This window comes from Heliangelus exortis, chromosome 2, assembly GCF_036169615.1.
Source record: "Heliangelus exortis chromosome 2, bHelExo1.hap1, whole genome shotgun sequence".
NCBI classification, from domain to species: Eukaryota; Metazoa; Chordata; class Aves; order Apodiformes; family Trochilidae; genus Heliangelus; species Heliangelus exortis.
The window spans coordinates 132,104,035-132,123,995 of NC_092423.1; the positions used below are offsets into that span (position 1 = coordinate 132,104,035).

The window sequence follows — 19,961 nt, forward strand, 5'->3', positions numbered from 1 at the left end:
GTTCCCTTGCAGTACCCTCAGGTTTGGCTTGCTTTACACTGGGGGGACACTGCTGATACCAAATGTGTGGCTTGTTGTGGCTAAATACTGTATTTTATTTCACCTGACTTTTTTCAGATTATTTGGTTTCCATTAAAAATATATAGTAATCATCTTTCATACAATCTGATAAGATATAGTTTTAATTTGAGACCCTTCAGTTTTGTTCTGCATATTGATAAACCCCATTATGGGATTAAAAATAATGAATTCCTTGTAGTTATTTCAGGTTCAGAGCTCTAAGAATATAAGTAATGAATTACATAATTCTAGAGCTCTTCCATATGATTAAGGAGTATTTTTATTGAATTTGTCAAATTATAAGCATCTCACTAACATAAAGTTCTATTCATTCTAGTATGCATCTGCTAGACAAAGACTGTGAAGCTTGTGGTGTAGCTTATGCCTGGCTTCTCTGCTTTCCTGTTACTTTAGAACTACTAGTTACTTTAAGCATGATGGTTCTTTTCCATATGTGCCTCTTGTATCACCTTTTGTGTTTTAAGTTTTTCCTTTAGCTGTGCATTGAGTTATTGATCACTTTTAGCCTGCTTACTTTGTACTGAGGTCTAAGCCACTGAATTCTACATAGGAGCTCTGTAGCTTTGAGCATGTTATTAGAGATCAAATTTGGGCTTTATTTCACAGGCTCCTTTTTCTGCAGTATTCTGTTTGTCTCATATTAGAAAAGCAGGGGGGAAAAGCAATATTAATTTGAAGAGAAATAGCAACCTAGATCACTTCTGGTTTCTGAACCTAAAAAGTCCATATTCCTTAAATCTAAATTTTAGATTTAACCATGTGATGGTGTACAGAATGAGAGACCAGTTTGCATCTGGGGAAATGCAGTTAGAATCAAAAGGTGAACAGAAATATTTACAGCTCCATGCAAAAATAGAAAATACTAAGTAAACAGAAGAAAAAAGGCACCTTAATTTTCTATAGCAGTATAGGGTGTCTTTGCTCTATGAGAAAAATGTATTTTGTCTTGAAACAGGGGATGTAAAATTACAGTGAGTAATGAGTATGTATTCCTCTGATCCCTTAATGTACTTGATGTGAGGTTCCTCTTTCATCGTAGCGAACATGCTGGCCATACAGTACACTGCAGCAGCATCATTAGTGGCTTCAAAGTGTGCCTACTTGCATCACATTTTTCCCTCTAGTGTGACCAGTGATTAGCAAATACCAGTATCTGTCACTCAGTCTGCATGTAATTGCCAGAAAAGTTCTGTCTTTGGAGTAAGGGCTCTTTCAGAGTTGAAGGTAGAGTGAACTTTTACAGTCTTCATTGCACTGAAAATCTTCGTGCTCTGAGTGTGACTTTGCCGTGTGTAAGATAAAAATTACCCTATTTGGGGTGTGGTGTTTGAAACTGCTTTGTTATAGCAGTACTTGGTAAAGGAGACAGGCTGTAGAGAAAGGCTTCCTGAGTAACAGGCAGTGTGTTATTTGAGTGTTTGAAATCCTGTGTGGTGGTATTACAGAGGTGGTATTGCAGAGAAGCTTCTGTTGCTGCCAGTATTACAGTTTGCTATGTCTGGAGGAAGGGTTTGATAAAAATTTCTGGATCCCGAATCCAGATAGGATTTAATTGGACTGTTGGGAGCAATATTCCCTAGATGCTGTTTTACAAGTGTTGATTAGTTGGTCTGGAGGTGTCTGTTCCTTGTTTTTATAGGTTGATGTAAGAGAAAACAAAATAAAACAATGTGAAAATAGTCTGAGTATTTTCCTAAAATTTGCACCTTTAATTTTCATACATTTCATTGGTTGTAGGGTGCAAAAGGAGTGAGATTCCCTTATTTGAAAAGTGAATTATCACAACTTTTAATATCTTATCTGTAGATAAGAGTATGAATTTTTTTTCTTTTTAAATACCAAATAGCTCATACATTTGCTTTTTTTAAAACACTTTGTATAGATACAAAAATAGGTGACACTTCTCATATTGTATGGAGCATCAAATATTTTATTTTATATAAGATAACACGAAATTTTAGAGAAAGACAGAACTAAGACCGCATCTTCTTACACAAACCATGCTTTCTTTCATGTCTTTTCATGTCTTTTTTTTTTTTTTTTTTAAATAATCCTGTAAATGTAAAAATGTAAAAATTATTTTCATACTTACATAGCTGAAACAATCCACTCAAACTGGATAGTGTTTGTATCAATTAGCCATGTACAATGGAGCACATTGCATTAGATTGCCAGGAATTTCAAAGGTCATGCAAAATTTAGAAATTTAGTAGATGTGAATCATACAGAAAGGAATTATGGGTCTAAAAGTATCCGTCAAAAATATGCAATAATGCTGGAATAATGGTCCAGGGATAATGAATATGTCTAAGTAAAGAGGCAATTTTCCTCATTCGCTCTGTTACATTTAATAAAACTATGGATTAGCTACCACTGCAAAATTATTCCTATGCTAAAATATTTCCCACAAGAATCACAGATCCACTTCTGAGAGCTTTATGCCAAACCTCTGGTTGGCTTTGTAGGCTTTAGTTAAAAGAGGAGAATTGGTACACTGCAATACTGTGTTAGAGCTGTGTTGCTCCTGTGATTTTGGTAAGATGTTGTGTCAGGATACTCACCCTGTCACCTCCATTCTTCCTCCTCTTGTAGCACCAGAAATACCCAAACAGCAACTGCTGGGTAGCATCTGCTGTGAAGCTGTTCTGACTGTACATAGAATTAAGGCAGCTAAGACAGCAAGTCTTCTCACTCTATATCTTCATGTTTGACAAGATCTCTATGAAAATTTGATTCTCCCAAGTTTTTTTTGCTGTGGTAGAAAGAACAGAGCTAGGACAATTAGTGGTACAGCTCATGGAATTACTTCAGTCATTGTTAGCACCTGTTAATAGTTTCCAAAATCTGGTTTCAACTTCTTTTTGAAATCTTTAGTGTGGGAAAATAGTTGATGACTTCAGTTTGTTTTGTTGGGGATTTTTTTCTGTTGTTTTTTGTATGTTTGTTGTTGTTGTTGGGGTTGTTGTTTTGTTTGTTTTTTTTTTTTTTTTTGTGAATACATCCATTTTCTTACTCTCTAATGCAATAGTACAAGGCATGTTCTGAATTAAAGTGCCAATGCAAAAACCTCTTCCTCCTTCTTTTCTAGTTTAAATCACTTTTTTGTGTTCCAATTACCGATTTTACCCTAGAGCAAGAACAGATACTGTTATTTCTGTTATTTTTCCAAATGGTATAAATAAATCATAATTAATACCTCTAAAAAAAGCCCTTCCCAAGATAAAACTTCTACTATCACTTCATGTCAGAAGACAGAACAATGTTGCTAGTTCTAGAAGATCCAGATAACCTTGTATTTCATTCTTTAGAGTACTGGAATACACTTTGTAGCTTTTATTTTCGTACAGTGGCATGGGATCAGTTAAGATGCCTCTGAATTCATATCCTTCACTGATACCAGTTTTGCAGTCATATTGGCATCACAGTAGTACCAAGGAAATCACTATTAAAAATTCCATTGACTGTTATTCCTGGGAGTAGGAATTCCAGAGGAAGTCACAAATGTTAAATCTACCACTTCATGCACTGTATCCTTAAAAAGAAAAAAAAAAAAAAAAAATAAAATAAAATTGTTCCTTATGGTATTTAAAGACACTTATAGAAAGATGCCTACCTTTTTTGGGTTTTATGGGACAGCAAAACAGCCAGCAAGTGGAAAGATTTGAGGAGAGGAAGATTCTACAAGTGTCTTTCATAATACTGATATTTTTAAAAAATTCCTGTTCTTTGGCAAAATACCATGCTCTTTGGTAAATGACTATGATCTGTCACGATTAGTTCTGCCTGTACACACTATGTAATAAGAGTACCACACACCATTTGCCTTTTTTTTTTTTTTTATTTCTGTGCTCATGTTGAGGTAAGATACATAAACCCACAGGTTCACCTGCAGGATAGATATGTCCTTTCTGACTTCTATGAGCCAGGCAAGGTCCACCTTGCAAAACAGAGACTCGACAGTAAAAAGGACCTCTGTGATTTTATGGATAAAGGTATTGAAGGGAGGGGATGTATATTTCAGCATGAGTGCCTACTTGAAAATTGAGGTTTGATGTTTAACTGCGATGATCTTTGCAACTCATGTTCCATGAACATCTTTTTCCATTTTCCAATGCATATAAATCGTTGGCTGTATGTTTTCTTACTGCTTTTATTTTGTTTTGTTTTGTTTTTATTAATGTCTATATAAGTATCTCTTGAATGGTCACTTGTATTTATTAGAAATATTCTGGCCTTGGCTCTAAGAGCAGACTGTCTGTAGGCAGTGTCAGTTTTGTTGTGACCCCTTGGATGATGGTAAGAGAAAAGAAGACAAGAGGATAAATGAAAGTGACTTTCCGAAATACTGGAATATTTAAAGGTCTTTGAAAAGTTTATATACAAGCACAGTTAATGCTGTCATGCACTGAAGTGTCAAAAGACCTAGCAGTGAAGAATATTAATCTACTTTTATAAAATCAAAGGGTTCATATTTTTTGCTGTAAAGAAATAATTTGAATAAAATTTGACCCTTTCTACAATAGTCTGTGGGTCAAATTGAACCTACTATTAAAATTCTCTAATATCTTTCATGTATTAGCATTTCAAAACTCAATTTAAATATTCACAGAGCTCTTTTTTTAATAAACTTAACAAAATTCAGGTAATTTCCTTCAACTTTCTTGATTGAAGGAAGGCAGTAGGTACAGATATAAAAAAGATGTACAGCTACGAGCAAAACCTGAAATCAATTATATATAAGAAATAACATAACACATGGAAAGAAATTAATCAAAAGGAAAAATTTCTGCTGTATGATTTTCTTGGTCTGCTACCTGCAGGCAAGGAACGCAAATGAAAAAAAAAAAATCAGCATTCTTTTTACAGATAAGGCGAAAATTAATAAAAATGTTTCCTTCCTACCAGATCCCCTGATGCAACTTATGTTAAAAGTGAGTGAGTGAAGGAAGAACTTAATGGTTTAAAAAATTTTCTTTTTTTTTTTTTCTTCTTTTTGTTCTTTCTTCTTTTCTTTTCCCCTACAGAAATCTATATTTATACTTCATTCTTGCTGTTAAGATCAATTACATCAGGTTAGTGTGGATTTAGTGTCCACAGAGTAGCTCTTTTCCATTCCTTTTTCTATTAATTTGGTTGTTAAATCATGGTCATAAAGTTTCTCCCAGTCTGAAAGTGAGAAATGGTGCATTCTGCTTGGGTGCCACAATGAGAAGATATAAGGAATCATTCACAAATTGGTGCAATCTTCTGATCTGGAAAAAAAGTCTGAAGTTCAGTCAATTTATATAACAGACTGGAGAGATTCAGTATGCACAGGTCACATAGTGTCACTGGAGTATAGCTATAAAAATTAACAGGAATTACAAAAATAACTTAGTTAAGCTAAACAAATTTCAATGGACTGAAGAAGGAAGGATTTCATTCAAAGTGGGAGTGGTTTGTTTGGCAAGTATTGACCTTCTTAAATATATTTAACTGTTTTTTTTTTTAAACTCATATCCCGGTTTGTGCTTCAGTCATCCACTTCTCACAGCAAGCTTATTTTTTAAGCTATTACTACAGTGCTCAGTTTGTCAAGATTTGATATTACCATTTACCAGAAAACTGAAAAAACCTCACTTGGCCAGTTCTCTCTGTTTCATGGAATTATGTGATTAAAATATTTTCAGTTCTCGAGTAAAGGAGAGGCAGTATTTTTTACAATGAAAACTGAAAATTTGAATCAGGTTAGGGGGAAGCTAGTCAATTGGAAAACTTTATTATTTTCCTTTATTATCATTTGTGATGTTAGGGGCAGGCCAGTTGAATACTTTACTTTCTGTGATTCATCTAGGTACCTTTAGCTGAAGGCTCTCCTTCTCAGGGTAATTTTGAAGACTGTAGTGACTGAACAGTATCTGGCAGTCGTAGTGCTTGATAGAAACTGAAAATTCATTCTGATTGCTACAGCATATATTTGTCTCCTATATATTTTATCAGTCTATGTCTTCACCCTGATTGAACATATAGGGTCTAACATAGTTGAACCTGGACACTTCAAAAAAATTCTGCAGAGCCCAAGAGAAATCTAGCTTATCAGTGAGACACACAGGAATATATTTTTGGTAGTGTCTCCTGAAGAAGGAGAAGCTGGATTGCTTCTGTTGAGGCTGTTCAGATCAGTGTCAACAGTCTCCAGGCTGCTGTAAAAGCATAGGGGCTGGAAACAACCACTCTTTAGTGTTAACTGAAATACTGAATTCTTCCCAGGAGGACGTGAACTCTGAACTAATGTCTGGTGTCATCACCCTCCGCATTTAATGCTACATTTAAGATGAAAGAAACAAAGAAATTGGACTATCTTTTTGTTTTGTTTTGTTTTCTTGGTTTTGTGTTTGGGGTTTTTTTTGGGGTTTTTTTGGGGTTTTTTTGTTTTTGTTTTTTGTCTTTTGGGTTTTTTTGGTTTTGTTTTTGGTTGGGTTTTTTTTGGGGGGTGGGTGTGTTTTCATGTACCTGGCTGAATTTTATACAAAAATGTTATATATAATAAAAAAAGTTCTATGGAAAGTTGCATGTGTCTTCCACATATGAGTGAATAAGAAGTGTTTACCTAGAAGTTTACTTATATAATTAGTTTTATTTAGAAGAAAATGTTCTTGTGGAAACTGGAGTCAAATGGATTGATTTTTCTGAGGCTCTTCCCTCTGTAATCAGAGAGCATCACACACCTATGTTTACCATAAACTAAGGATAATCTCTGTGTGGTGGCATGCTTTGCCAGGAAAGATTGGATAGATCACTCAGAACATGCAAAATGCATGATCATGATGATCCAGTGAATTTCAGGCCTCTCTGATTTATCTGAATTCTTATTATTTAATACTGCTACTACTAATTATACTCATTAACATACCCCCAGCCACTCACTGTCAAGTACTGTTGGATTTTTGAAGTATCCTTTATTTGTTAAGAGCATTGATTTATGCTGTTGCTCTGGGAATGCAGGAGAATATTAGTAGGTGGAAAGGAAGCTGGCCAATTAACATTTTCATGAGATAACTATTCCAATGATACTTTCCCAGTGTAGGATACATGCATTCTAAGGTCAAAGCACTGGGCAGGAAAGTATATAAGCATGTACTTAATTTGAGCACGCATTTAAGTGGTTTCATTTTGGGAGAAGTCTGATGAATATGAGAAATTATTACAGAGCTTACTTAACCAGTTTAGTGTTACTGAATTTCTATTATTACATTATGATTATGGTACAGTAAATTTAAAGTCATGCATAGCTGTATCAGGACTAACGTGCTCAAGGGGTCTGATGCTCAAATTTGTGTTCATAGAAGTGTTTGTTTTAGTGAAAGTGTCTTTAGTGAAGTGACTGATAACCCTTTTTTGGTGGCTCATTCTCACACTTTTCCATGTTATTAAAATTCTTACAATATTGGGTTTTTTTCTTGCTAAATGTGGCTAAATGTTCTTTCAAGTGTTGAGGTAGCATCTGTTCCTCATTGTGTAAAGATTGCCACTTAGCTAGCTGTCTTTGCATGTTTGTATCTATATGTTTGCATTTATATTGAAGTATACTGCTATTTGAGAAAGACTGATTTATTTTTTAGCATTTAATACATTAATAGGGCTAAAAAATATGTGCTTGAGTGTCTGTAAATCTGGTACAAATTAGGGAGCACAGTTCAGATTTCCCCACACTGTGCTGCCAAGTGGCCTCAATCAGAAGTAATTTTCTCCATGAAGGCACATGCAGCTCACTCGTCAGCCTCTCCTCGGTAGATACTGTTATTTGTATCAAATTATATGTGGTGATTTTTTGAAGTGGACTACTGTGTCCACTAAGCCATGCAGATTTCTACCACATTGACTCCTTCGTTGCTGTCACTAACTGTACTGTTTCTGCCTTTTTTTATCCATGTTATTTGTAAAAATATTTGAGTTATGGTCATATTCATGGAGCAGATTAAGTACCAACTGAATAAGTAAACTATCAAAATCCTCCTGTGTTTTGTACAAGGCAGGTCTTTTCTTGCTTTATAAAGGAAATATTTTTTTCAGGATTTCATGCAAAACGTCGAATGAAGTAGGGAAGCCTTCCCTACACCCATTTTAGATTAGAAATGGAGTTTTACTTGGTGCATTTGGGAATTCTTAACTACTTATGATGTTGCCAACATGAAGCATTTCAAACTCAGTTCTCCTTAGATTACATCACATTCTTTTACAAAGTGCTAATAAGAGCAGAATTGCTGAAATGCTAAGACAAAAGTTTAGACTTTCTCTTTGGAATTAACTGTTCAACTGAATTTTTAAACAATTTTTGTTTGAAATTTTATTGTTTTATTTAAGAGTCTAATATCTCAGTGCTGTTTACTGTCAGATCACCATGACACATACATGAATTTCAGTAGCAGGAATTACTTGACTTTGTGATGCTGCGTCACAATGTTCTAGGCTGAGTTGTCATGCTCAGTCAGCAGTTACTGAAAAATATTTTTTGACAAAACTGAGATGGGAGCCTGACCTGTTCCAGCTGAAATGAAAACAGACAGAGTACATATTGTACCATAGGTGCTTAATGGCATGATCAGTAATAGGTAAGGAGTGTAAACTATAACATTGACTCAAGAAGCCTAAAAGAAACTCAGAAGTATAGTAATAAAGTAACTGTTCAAGCTGCACTTGAAATGTGGAACATAAGAAACAGAATAACAACTGAGGAAAAAAGGCACTGTCACAGAGGATGGTTGAAAGTAACTGTAATTTTTAAAGGCTTATTTTGTATATATGACTCTGGATCTTTAAGATCTGGATCTCCACTTAGAGAAGAAGACATGTAGATGCTATGTAGGTTGTTACCTAGACAGAGGAGCTGGTAAACTTTGAAAACTGACCTCTTTGTTTTTGAAACAAATAAATTCTTAGTTCACTAGGTGAATTGATGCACTGACATGAGGAAGAGGTTATTGGAAGTGTGTGGCCAAATTAGGCAAACATCAGCTTGCAGAACTTATGTGTTTGCCTTACTCAAGAATGTGTAATTGCATACAATGTTTGTTGTGAGATTCTGAAAATCTATTTTTTATTGTCTGTTTGTGTCCAAGTAACTCAATGGAGTAGTCAAGAATAGAGAGTTTAATCTTCTTATACTTCCTAGGAAATAGCTTTTGATTTTACTGTTGTCTTTACCCTGCTCTGCGTTTGACTGATAATTAAAAATAGCTGCAGAAATCAGGCACTGAAATTTCAGTTCACATGAAACTATCAACCAAGAAATACTTAATTTTGCTGTTATTCTTCTGAGCTGGCCTTACTCATGTTGAACAATACCTTACTGTTTAGTTGAAGTTATCAGTAAAATTAAAGTTATCAGTTTATAGCTCTGGGTATGAGCTGACTGTATTTGCACACTTAAAAAAAAGATGACTCAACATGAATAAGACAATTTTTCCCAAGGATCACATTGTAGATGGGTGAATTAGACAAGGCAGCAGTAGCCTGAAACCTAGAGAAGTATTAAACTGAACCCTCAGTTTCACCAAAATTCTTACTGTCTTTTGCAGTGCAGCATCTGATGTCAGCCCCTGAGGTGAACTTGTTACATAAAGCTCTTACGTGTGCCTGTATGTGGCTGTGGTAACACCACTGTTTTTTTTAATTGGGTCAACATACACAAAGCACCTAGGATATACCTCTGGAAACATTTCCAAAGATTACTTTTTAGCATGAGATTTGTTAAAAAACATAAAGTCCCAATCCACAAAATGACAGGGGTTTGAACCTTGAACTTTGTTTTTCTTCTGCCTTTTTGGAAATTGGAAGTGTCAATGGAAATTATAATGTGTCTCTTTCCATGACTGCTGCAAATTAAAGCATTCCAACTGGACTTCTGTTTATTTTTATCATGTGGTGATTACTAGCTTGCTGATTGCATACTGGTGACATGCTCAAACGAACCTAAATGTCATGTACATATGACAATTGGATTACTTGCAAATATATTGCTTTTGCTGTATTTTGCAAAACACTGAAAAGGTCAAATGACAAAGAAACAGTGAGTCAGCAGAAAATTGACTTTCCCTGAAATGTTGGCTGAAGTTTACATTTTTTTCCAAAAATTTTAAATATTTGAAAAATTTATTAAAGGCATATGGCTGCTTTTGGAATGACACAAAACATGGTATTTATCCATCTGGACACGTAAAGAACTTAAATTTCCCTAAAACTGTGTATTTTTTGTTTCACTCTGTTTCTCCTTCCTAGTTTATTTATCCAGATGCTACCAGAAATACACAGCAATAAATGGCTCTAGAGGCAATGCCACTTTGTAGTATTTTGTGATAGTTTGTTCAGAAGTCCTTGTGTTTTTATTTCTGCCATGAACCTGGACACATGTAAGGTGCCCAAACTGCCTGCAGCTTGCTGCAGTCACTGGCCCACTGTGTGATAGTGCTTGGTGCTCCATTCCCTGCTCAATATCAACTCTTCACTCCCTGTTCATATGCAATTGCTGGATTTTTTCCCAACACAGCTAGAAAATGCAATTAGCACTAATGGATATTTTGACAGTAAGAATCTTTAGTTCTTCAGCCCTGATAATAAACCCTTATTTCAAAATATATATTGTTGACTGAAAATAAAATGTGTATTGTTGAATTGCTGGGGGGTATGTGTCCAGAAAAGTGGGTTCATTTGCTCAGATTCTCAGCTGGAACAAATAGTTGTATTTTTATGGAAGACAATAAACTATATTAATGTATAGAATCTCAGCTGTGAATCTCAATCAATTTTAATGAAAAGTAACCATCGTATTCCTCTGAATCAAGAATTATATCACCTAACCTAAAGTTAATTTTGCTGTTTTATTAAATGCAGTTGTCACTGGTTCATAATAAATTACATAAAATTAGAGTCTAGTCAATATTTGATTTCTTTTAAAAAAATTTATCCCTTCCCTTTTATTGGATGCGTCAGAATCAGTTCTGTATTGTATCTCAGCATGATAGATTATATAGGAATAGTATATTTAATGCTGGAAAACTACTATATAAACACAAATTAATTTTTATTTTCATTAGCTAGCTAGCTTTCATTTTGAGGAAGAAATACTCAAGTCTATTATAAATGAAGCTGTGCTTTCTTTTGGAGAGTGAAGTATGTAATTTTTTTCAAGTCTCAACCATGTATAATGAAATCTGTCTTTGGAAATCCAGCCATGAGATGGAGTTTGAAACATACTGACATTTAATAAAATCTTAGTTAAATTAAAATATGTTCAGTTATTTCAAATCTCTATTTAAATCTAGGTTAAAATTCTACACCTGCACAGGCTACGTCTTGAGCAAATAGTTACTGTTAACCAATGACTGTGAAGGATGTGCATATAAGAAGGAAGAATTTTTAAGTGTGTTCCAATAGTAAGACTCGGTACTAAGTATTAGAGATCTGTCAGGAACTCATTCATCTATGGAAGCTGTAGCAGGGGTATGTCTTGGTTATTAGAAGAAGAATCAAAGATCTCAGGCTACCATATCAAATTCAGACTTGTGTCCTGCTTTTCTAACTGACTAACATTTCTGTAGTAGTTTACCACAATGGTTGTTTGGCCTCTGGAAAATGAAGTGAATGTCTGAGTCCCATCCTTTGACTGGCAGTCAATTAAAGAGTCTCACAAATGAATAAACACAGATAAAATGAAGCTTTTTTAAAACACCGTTAGGGGCTGGTTGAAGTAAAATAGTAGAATAAACAGAAGTTTACTGTTGGTACCTTTGTAGTAATTCACTTTTGTCAGTACTTCTAACTGAAGAAATGAAGCCTGTAAAGGAAACTTATTAAGTACTGCATCAAAAAACAATGACTAACAAACAAGAGAAGGCTCTTCAGTGTTTACAGGGTTTTACAAACACAGCTTTGATTTTCATTGTTAAAACTCTGTGTTTAATACTAGAGCCCAATGAATAATGAAAAAAAAAAAACCGAAACAACAACATGTGTGAGTATTATTAATGCGTATTATTAATACCACTTTACATATTCTGATTTACAGTCATCAGGAAAATAGTCACTTTCAATCTAAGTTTCCTCAAAATGTTATTTGCCCAATTCTAATAAATTATGAACACAGCTGTGGAAGAAAAAACTAGCTAAAGACCTCCGGTTATAAGTTCACTAAGGGTTTTTATCACATTGTCCTGTTAGATGGTTTTGCCACAGTGTTCCTGATTCTTTTTAAAGGGCCCCTTGAGGATGCCATTGAGGATGAAGAAGAAGAGTGCCTGTCTGAGGAAAATGATACTATCTCAAAAGAAGACTTTCCGTTGGAGGAAAGCTTTTCTGCAGAGTTTGAGCCTGAAAATCTGAGCTGTGAAGAAGTGGAATACTTTTGTAATAAAGGTAATCATTGTAGCCCACCACTTGAGTGAATACTGCCCAAACTTTGTCCATTTGGTTGATAAGATATTTTGCTTTAAGATGTACATAAACTTGTAATAGTACAGTACCTTAAAATTAGAAAAAGGAGTCACGTGTGGAGTTTACTCTAGCAAGAGGTAAATATTTAAATGTGTTGGAAGATGTACTTCTCAGGGAGGTGAATCATCTTGCCTTCAATGTTTTCCTTCAGTAATGTTATTTTCTATGTATCTAACTGTAGAGAACAGGTCTCAGAAGTCAAATATTATCAGATCTGAAGCCAGCAATGCAGCATGTCTGTTCTTTGCCAAGGAAACATTGCTAGAAAAATGGATTGTGTCTGTAGATTCTAGGATTAAAAAAGAATATTATAGAACTTATTATGCACAGTAGAAAACTAGTGATTTGTGAAAGGATAACTTTTAAAGTTACAGTTTCCTTTTTGATGCATTTGTACTTGTGAATTATTGAAGATTGAAGTATTTTAACATAAGCCATATCAATTCATTCTTACCCAGTGTTCATTCTGCAAGGTTCTACTGTTTTCCATTCAGCTGACAGAAAATGTTATGCAGAACATTGATTTAACCTTCTTCTTGCTAGATTTCCACTCGATTGCTTTATCGTTTGTCTTCTGCAGGTAAGGATGCCTATCAAATAGATGGAATTGTTGTGGTGATGTTCTTCTATTATTCCACAACCCCCTCAGGCATTATGATATCTATGATTTCTCTGTCTTTCTGTTCTTTTCCAGATATTGACTTACATTTTCTTATGATACCTTGATATGCTCCTTTTTTTGTATTATTTTCATCTGTCTTGGACAAAGCAGAATTAATTCATTTGAATAGTCAAAATGTAATGACTGCTGGATGTTAGTCTTTCCTGCAGAGTCTTCAGTCATCAGCAGGAAAGTATGAAAATATATTTTCTAGATGTCTTCTATGTAGCTTACAGCTTTTTGAAAAAAAAATTCTTTACTTTTTGTGCTACAGGTTCTTGATACTTAGTAAGCTATCCTAAGAGGTCAAAACAGTCTAGTCAACTGGTTTAGAGTTTTGCTACTACAAATCTTACTGTGAAGCAAGGGAGACCAGTTTATGAATGGAAATGCTTTACAAACAGAGGGAGTTATATCTGTGCTGTACACAAATACTGCAGTTACTCAGTGTGCACTTGGATACACTCAGACACCACTTTCCTCAGGAGAAAAAAGGTGGTGTTACTGGCCTTACTAAAAACTTATTTAAACCACTGTTGGCATAGTTGTTATAATGGCATCTCTTGAGTTCCTTCTGTCAGCAGTGGGAAACCAAATGCCACTATCAGTTCATATGTTTGATCTAGTTTTCTCTGAAATGCTTGCAACATTTCCAGAGCCCACCAGTGGAAATACTACCCGTTTTGGTAAAATTCAGAAAAATATATGATTTTTATTTGTTTATAGCAATCAGTATTACAAATTTGTGTTTAGTTGCAAGTTATCTTGGCACCTGTCTTTCAGGAAGACAATTCATCCAGGCCATTGTATTAAACTAGATCAGGAATTAAATGGAAATACATTTAAATCTGAATCTTGGTTATCGTATGTGTTATTAAGGACATCTGCTAATCCTTCAAGCTGAATACCTTTTGACACCCCAGCAGTTCTTTTTGCAAGCATGTTGTAGTTATAAAAGAATCTTAAACCTATCCACTGCCACCAGTGCAGAAGAAAAGCTGAAAAAGGAAATTTTTGAGGATGAAGGGGCACATAAAGCCCCTAATCTACTTCCAGCTGGCGCAGTGTGACAGAAGGTCCCACTTTGAAGTAAGTTGACAATATCCTGCAAGAGGATGGGAGACTAGAAATGTACTGTTTTTAATAATGTCTCAACTTCTGTTGAATGTCTACTTCTGTAATGTCACATCTTAAGTGCCGTTAGCATGAGACCACGTATGTTTTTCTGAGGATAAAACCCCCCCCAAAAAATTGGAAAGCAAATACATTTATTTTGTGCCCATTTCTTAGTGCAAGGGTTTGTGACTGTATTATATAGTAAATACCAAAAGTGAGACATATTCTCATTATTTTTGTCATGCATCTGATAGTCATCCATAACACATTTCCTTCGTAGTGCTCCAGTATTGAAATAAAAAAAAGGTATGAGAAATAAACCTTTTTTCCTAAAAATAATTTTTCTTTGCATCACAAATAAAATCTTGAGAATAAGATATATACAAAATAGGTTAGTGAGCAAATCGGTGCATTCTAATTTCTGGTTTTAGGGCCTAACTTTCTGGCTTTTGTTTTGTGCTTTTACAGTACTGGCAGCCTGTAAACCACAGATATCTTCAAAGGAGGAAAAATAATTGTAGATCTTTGTTTTTTCATGTGATGGGCTTCCTTTTCCCCAAAAATGCCAGAATTGCCGTAGCAATCCTTTATGATATCTCTACATTCTCCTCTTATTAGCGTGGACCATTAAACATTCTCTGAAGTAAGGGGATTTTATTTTATATAAATATTCATCTGTCATGGATACCCTGGGAATTCTTCCTAGCTGACCCAGAACAAGAGGATAAATTAGTAGTGGGGCTTCCTGCAGGAATCAAGAGACAAGGGCAACAAATGGCACAACTGTTGGGGAGGAGGTTTGTGTGGGGTTTCACCTTTGGTATATTATTTTTATTCCCCAGGTATTTAAATCCAGGCATCACATAAAATCAGAGGCTTTTACCTGTCCAAAATATGCACTGAATGCAGAGACTTATTGAACTCATAATTCAATCAGTTAAATGAAAGTGGAAGGATGTACAAGTTCACAACTTGATGACTGGCTTTTTGACTGAAGGGATTTTCCTGTCAAACTATGCCTGATCATATTTTAGCAGAGAACAGTCTCTTATAATCTAAACAGCAAACAACTGCCTTTATAAAGCCATACTTGTCATTCCTGCATTAATTTGGGTTTGTGAGTTTGGTTCAGCAGAATAGTTGCTGAAATTAGAAGACAAAAGTGAAAGCCTCTGCAAAGTGTGAAGCAAATTAATCACACTGATTGAGCTACGTGTCATTTTACAACATCTCTGTTTTCAAGTTATGACTTTTGGCTATTATTTTTCTCTTCATTTATTCATTGATAGCTTTTATGACCAGGAAGCTGGAAACTCCTCTGACACTTTTGCAACACCACAAAACCACATGTAACTTTGCTATATATGAATTATTCCTCTGTATTCTTCATTTACACTCAAATATGAAGAAGTTAATAGTGTTTAAGCATGTAAATATTAAAAGTAAAAACAGAAATTAGAACCCTTCCATTCATCAGGGTTAGCTTTAAGCTTGCGACTGTGAATTTTTACTTTTTGGACGAAGTTTCCCATCCCAGAATGAATATTTTAGAGGAGCCTCAAAATAGATGGCAATTGCTTTGATTTGCTTGCAATTTATACAATGAGATTAGGGGAAAGAGGATAGTTTGAAAATAGCAATAATAATAATAATAATAATAACAAAACAGTTACAGTGCTCTTCCACTGTGAAGCTGCACTGGTCTCCATTTTTGAAGTAGAGTGAAAAAATTTGGTAGGAGGTAGCCATGGAGATAATTCATTGTTTTGTCAGTTTGTGGTCTTTGAAAATTGCTGTTTGTTTTTAGTTACTGCAAATTTCTGCACTGCAGATAAAGAGGGTATCTGATGATGCTGTCCACACAAAGCCTGTATTTACCTTGAACCTCTTATGCTGAAGATTTTTTTAGTATCCAGATAGTGGATATCTGGAATCAGAGTCTGTATCAGTTTAAGATTAATTCATATTAAAATCAGATCTAAAAGATTCATTGAAAAAGCACCAGTATTTCTTCTACTAACAAAGGTAGTCTCAATATGGGTTAAGCAGTCTGTCTCCCATGCAGAAGAGAGACAGACTTATATGGCTGAAAGACTTATATGGAAGATAGGATATAGTTAATTTTTGGTTTTTAAGGTAGGAGTGAGAGAGTGAAGTGATGCTGACAGAGAAGAAAAAAAGTGAATTGGAAGCATGATAGGGCTAATAAAGGCAGAAGGCAAGATACGAAAAGGGAGTAGAAACAACAGAACAGTACAAAACCCAAGAAGCTGGAGGCCATGGGATGAAAATCAAAGTGTTAAATCAAGTACATTTAGATTATTAGATAGTTTATAATTGTTTGCTGTTTTTTGTTTTTTTTTTTAAGTCTCTGGTATGTGTCATTCTGCCTAAAGTCTCTTAGGAAAAAATAATAAAATAATGTCATATTTTAATTAGAAAGTTTGCTGTGCTCAAATGGAAGTGACACCTCTTCCTCTCTGTAAAGAGCAAGGAGAATGGGAGCCTTGGCTATTTCTTAAGGGCAGGAACTGGCTAAACAAATTACAGCTCCTTGTGACTTTCTTAGCAGAAATATACAGTTGAGTTATTAACTTTCAAAGAGTAAGTTATCTTGAGCAATGATAGAGATCACTTGAGATTAGTAGATGGTTAAGTAGCTGTGTTGAGAGAAAGAGGGAAAAGAAGAAAATGGAGGAAGGACTATGATCAAAAGAGAAAATAGAGGACCTTTTCCAGAAGAAAGAGGCAAATGGAGGAATATCTGATGTAGATACATATCTGATAGAGAAAAAAGACATGCATTCCTTGCTGCCATGATTCCAAGGACAATTTTGTTGATGGGGTTTCCTTCCTTGTGGCACAGCTGTTGTGAATGTTCCTCATGTTGGAGGCTTCCCACAGTTGCTCTATCACAAGGCACCATTGGCACCAGCCCTCAGTGAAAGGAGAGGCAGTGGTCTTAACACTACTGGTGGCAGAACTGAAAGCAAATGGGTTATATTTCTCCACTGTAAACTGTGCTTTGGTGAGTGACATAGGAAGATATGGAGCATATATAATAGAGGATCAAGTCTGATTTTTTTCATGTTGCAATGCTTTTAAGATCTATAACACAAACTGCTGTGTGCTGTAGGAAATCAGGGTGATGATGTGTTATTGTGATTCCCTATACATTGATTATTGTTATTAGTGGAATCCACTGCTGTCTGAAACGTATAATTCTAAGTCAACAACAGGAGAACTAAGGGAATGTGTGGGCTTCTGCATACTGAGTGTATATCTGCTTCTATATTCACATATTCTGCTTGGGCAGGAGAGGATGAGCTCAGAACCTAATCCAGGTTTTCTGCTCATGTACAGTATTTTGTCACTTGTCTGCCAGACCAGCTTAGGACTGGAATTTTTTATGTTAAACCATGTGACCTGCTTGTGCAGCCAGGCTTGAGATTCAGGGAAACAGCTGCGATGTTATTCTCCATATAAGAAAAAAGCATATACAAAGCTAAGTTCTTCTGTGCATTAATCTTTCCTTCATATTTCATATGCAGAGCTATCATGCTACCATCTGTAATGCCAGACAAACTCTTAACATGCTGAAAATTACTTCTATGTGTCCCTTTTTCCTCTGGAGTATGACTTTCTATGTATATTCCCATGTGCATCTCTGTAAATATTCTTTGCTTCTTTCATGTTAGGCATGTAATGACTAACAATATGCTTGCTATTTTCTGTCTGGATAAAAAGTAGATTTATGCCTTTTTTTCTTTTCTTTATTTTTTTCAGTTCTTTTTCTTTTTCTAACCACGAACCTTTTAGTCAATAATGTTTCTTTCCTTTTCAGTAATGGATTTCATGACAAATTTCTACCTCTTTTGCTATAGCAAGTGGAAGTAGGATCAGCGTAAGGCAGCTATACCATAATCACTTTGAGCTCAATAAGGAGATCTTTACAGGCAACTTTGTTCTTATTTCTTAACGGGATTAAGAAGCTCAGCTCTTTAAATTCCTGCATATAACACTGACATTTCCAGGGTGTGTTTGGACCAGGGAGTTCAAAGAGAAGGAATAAAAAAGAAAAGCCAATATGACTTTGTTTTTTACCTTGCTGGAGGAGCTGTTTGTGCAAATCGCCTATAAGCTTATTGACCTGAATCTTTGACTCCTTGTTTTCTCTGGATTTGGCTGGAGTGTAGACACTGATAGAGCACTGATAGAGGTGATTGCACAGCCCTCGGCTTTGCTTGGCACCAGTCACCCCCCCGCACTGCGCCTTACATTATCTTTCCCTGGCAATACTTCTGTTCTGGAGCACATATTCCTTTATTTATTATATAAATATATATGTATTTTATTTACTTTAATTAATTAATTTTTTTTTAATGTAGGCTTTCCAAATAAATGAAAGACACATCAACTCATTTTGGTAAGCAAGGACCAGAGAGGGCATGTATGTGTGGTGTTGTATTTTCATCTCCTGGAATAACCAGGACCTGCATAAGACCTCACAATGCTGCTCCATCCAAAACCACAGTAGTTACCTGTTACTGACTTGGGAGCATGCTTGGGAACCTGTGTTGGCTCCCTACGCTTCCCAGTGTAAGGGTCCCAGTACATTTATCTGTGTCCCATTCAGCTGGAAAAAAATGAATCCTGTGCATCATTCATACTTTTTTATCAGATGGTGAAGGGGTTCTCTGATAATAGCCTCTGAAGGGTGCTAAGTCAGAATTACACTGTGTTCTGGAAGGATGAAAGGAGGACCTTTTCTTTCAGAGCATGAGCATTTGCTTTATGCTTTAGCTCTCGTTTTTTTTTTTTTTTTTTCCTCTTACTTTTCCTGTTTTCTTGCTAAAGAGAAAGGAGAGATCTAAAAAGATCAGAGTTTGAGGGTTTTTGTTTTGACTGCTTTTCACCATTTACTTAAGAGTATAGCTAGGTTTCCATGTTTTCCTGCTTTCCAGTACAAGATTGTCTGTCCTATGCTCTTTTCTGTTTAGTGCTAATCCATATGAAAACCTCTCAGGTCATGTTTTCAGTCCAACTGAAATCCATGTCGGTATTAACTTCAACTTGGGATAAAAATTTGACCTAAGTTAGACAAGCAAACACATTTTTTAATCAAGAAATTAGATAATTGATCATCACGTAGAAAAAAAAACTGTATCTCAAAAAGGAACTAGAAAGCTGTGTTTCAAGAAGTAAATACACAGATACAAATAGAAAACACTATTTTAACTGTACAGAATTATAAACTGAAGCACTTAAACAGCTTACTCAATTTTAAGCAGTTTATCAAGGCAACTCCAGCCTTTTCAGTCAGCACATTTTGGTTTTCTTAAGAACAATGGAATTGTGAATTCTATCACAGCTATGAAGAAAAGGATTATTTGGTTACAAGAAGCAGTGTAATGTCCCCTTTCTAGAAAGTCAAAAAACTTGAGTTTGGATTGACTTTAATTTGAGCTGAAATTTGACAGAATATGCATTGCAAATTAATAAGAGTAATCTTCTTTAAAATACTAAATGCACAAATGACAAATTTCACCACATATAGGGTACATGTGAACTTACTGGGGACATGTGTATTCTGTGTCTGTTACTAATTTTGTTCACAATGAAGGTCCAAATTTTT

General features: G+C 35.1%; 1 protein-coding gene across 3 annotated transcripts in view; it reads left to right on the forward strand.

The window, feature by feature from the left end:
* Nucleotides 1-19,961, forward strand: part of ZFPM2 (zinc finger protein, FOG family member 2) — a 307,375-nt gene that overhangs the window by 46,201 nt on the left and 241,213 nt on the right. For 2 of the 3 annotated variants that reach the window (XM_071738185.1, XM_071738184.1), the window contains exon 2: nt 12,313-12,471. The exons of the other annotated variant lie outside the window; for it this stretch is intronic. In XM_071738185.1, coding sequence (XP_071594286.1) covers nt 12,313-12,471 — 159 coding nt within the window. The remainder of the gene's footprint in view (nt 1-12,312; nt 12,472-19,961) is intronic. 3 annotated transcript variants of the gene reach the window in all.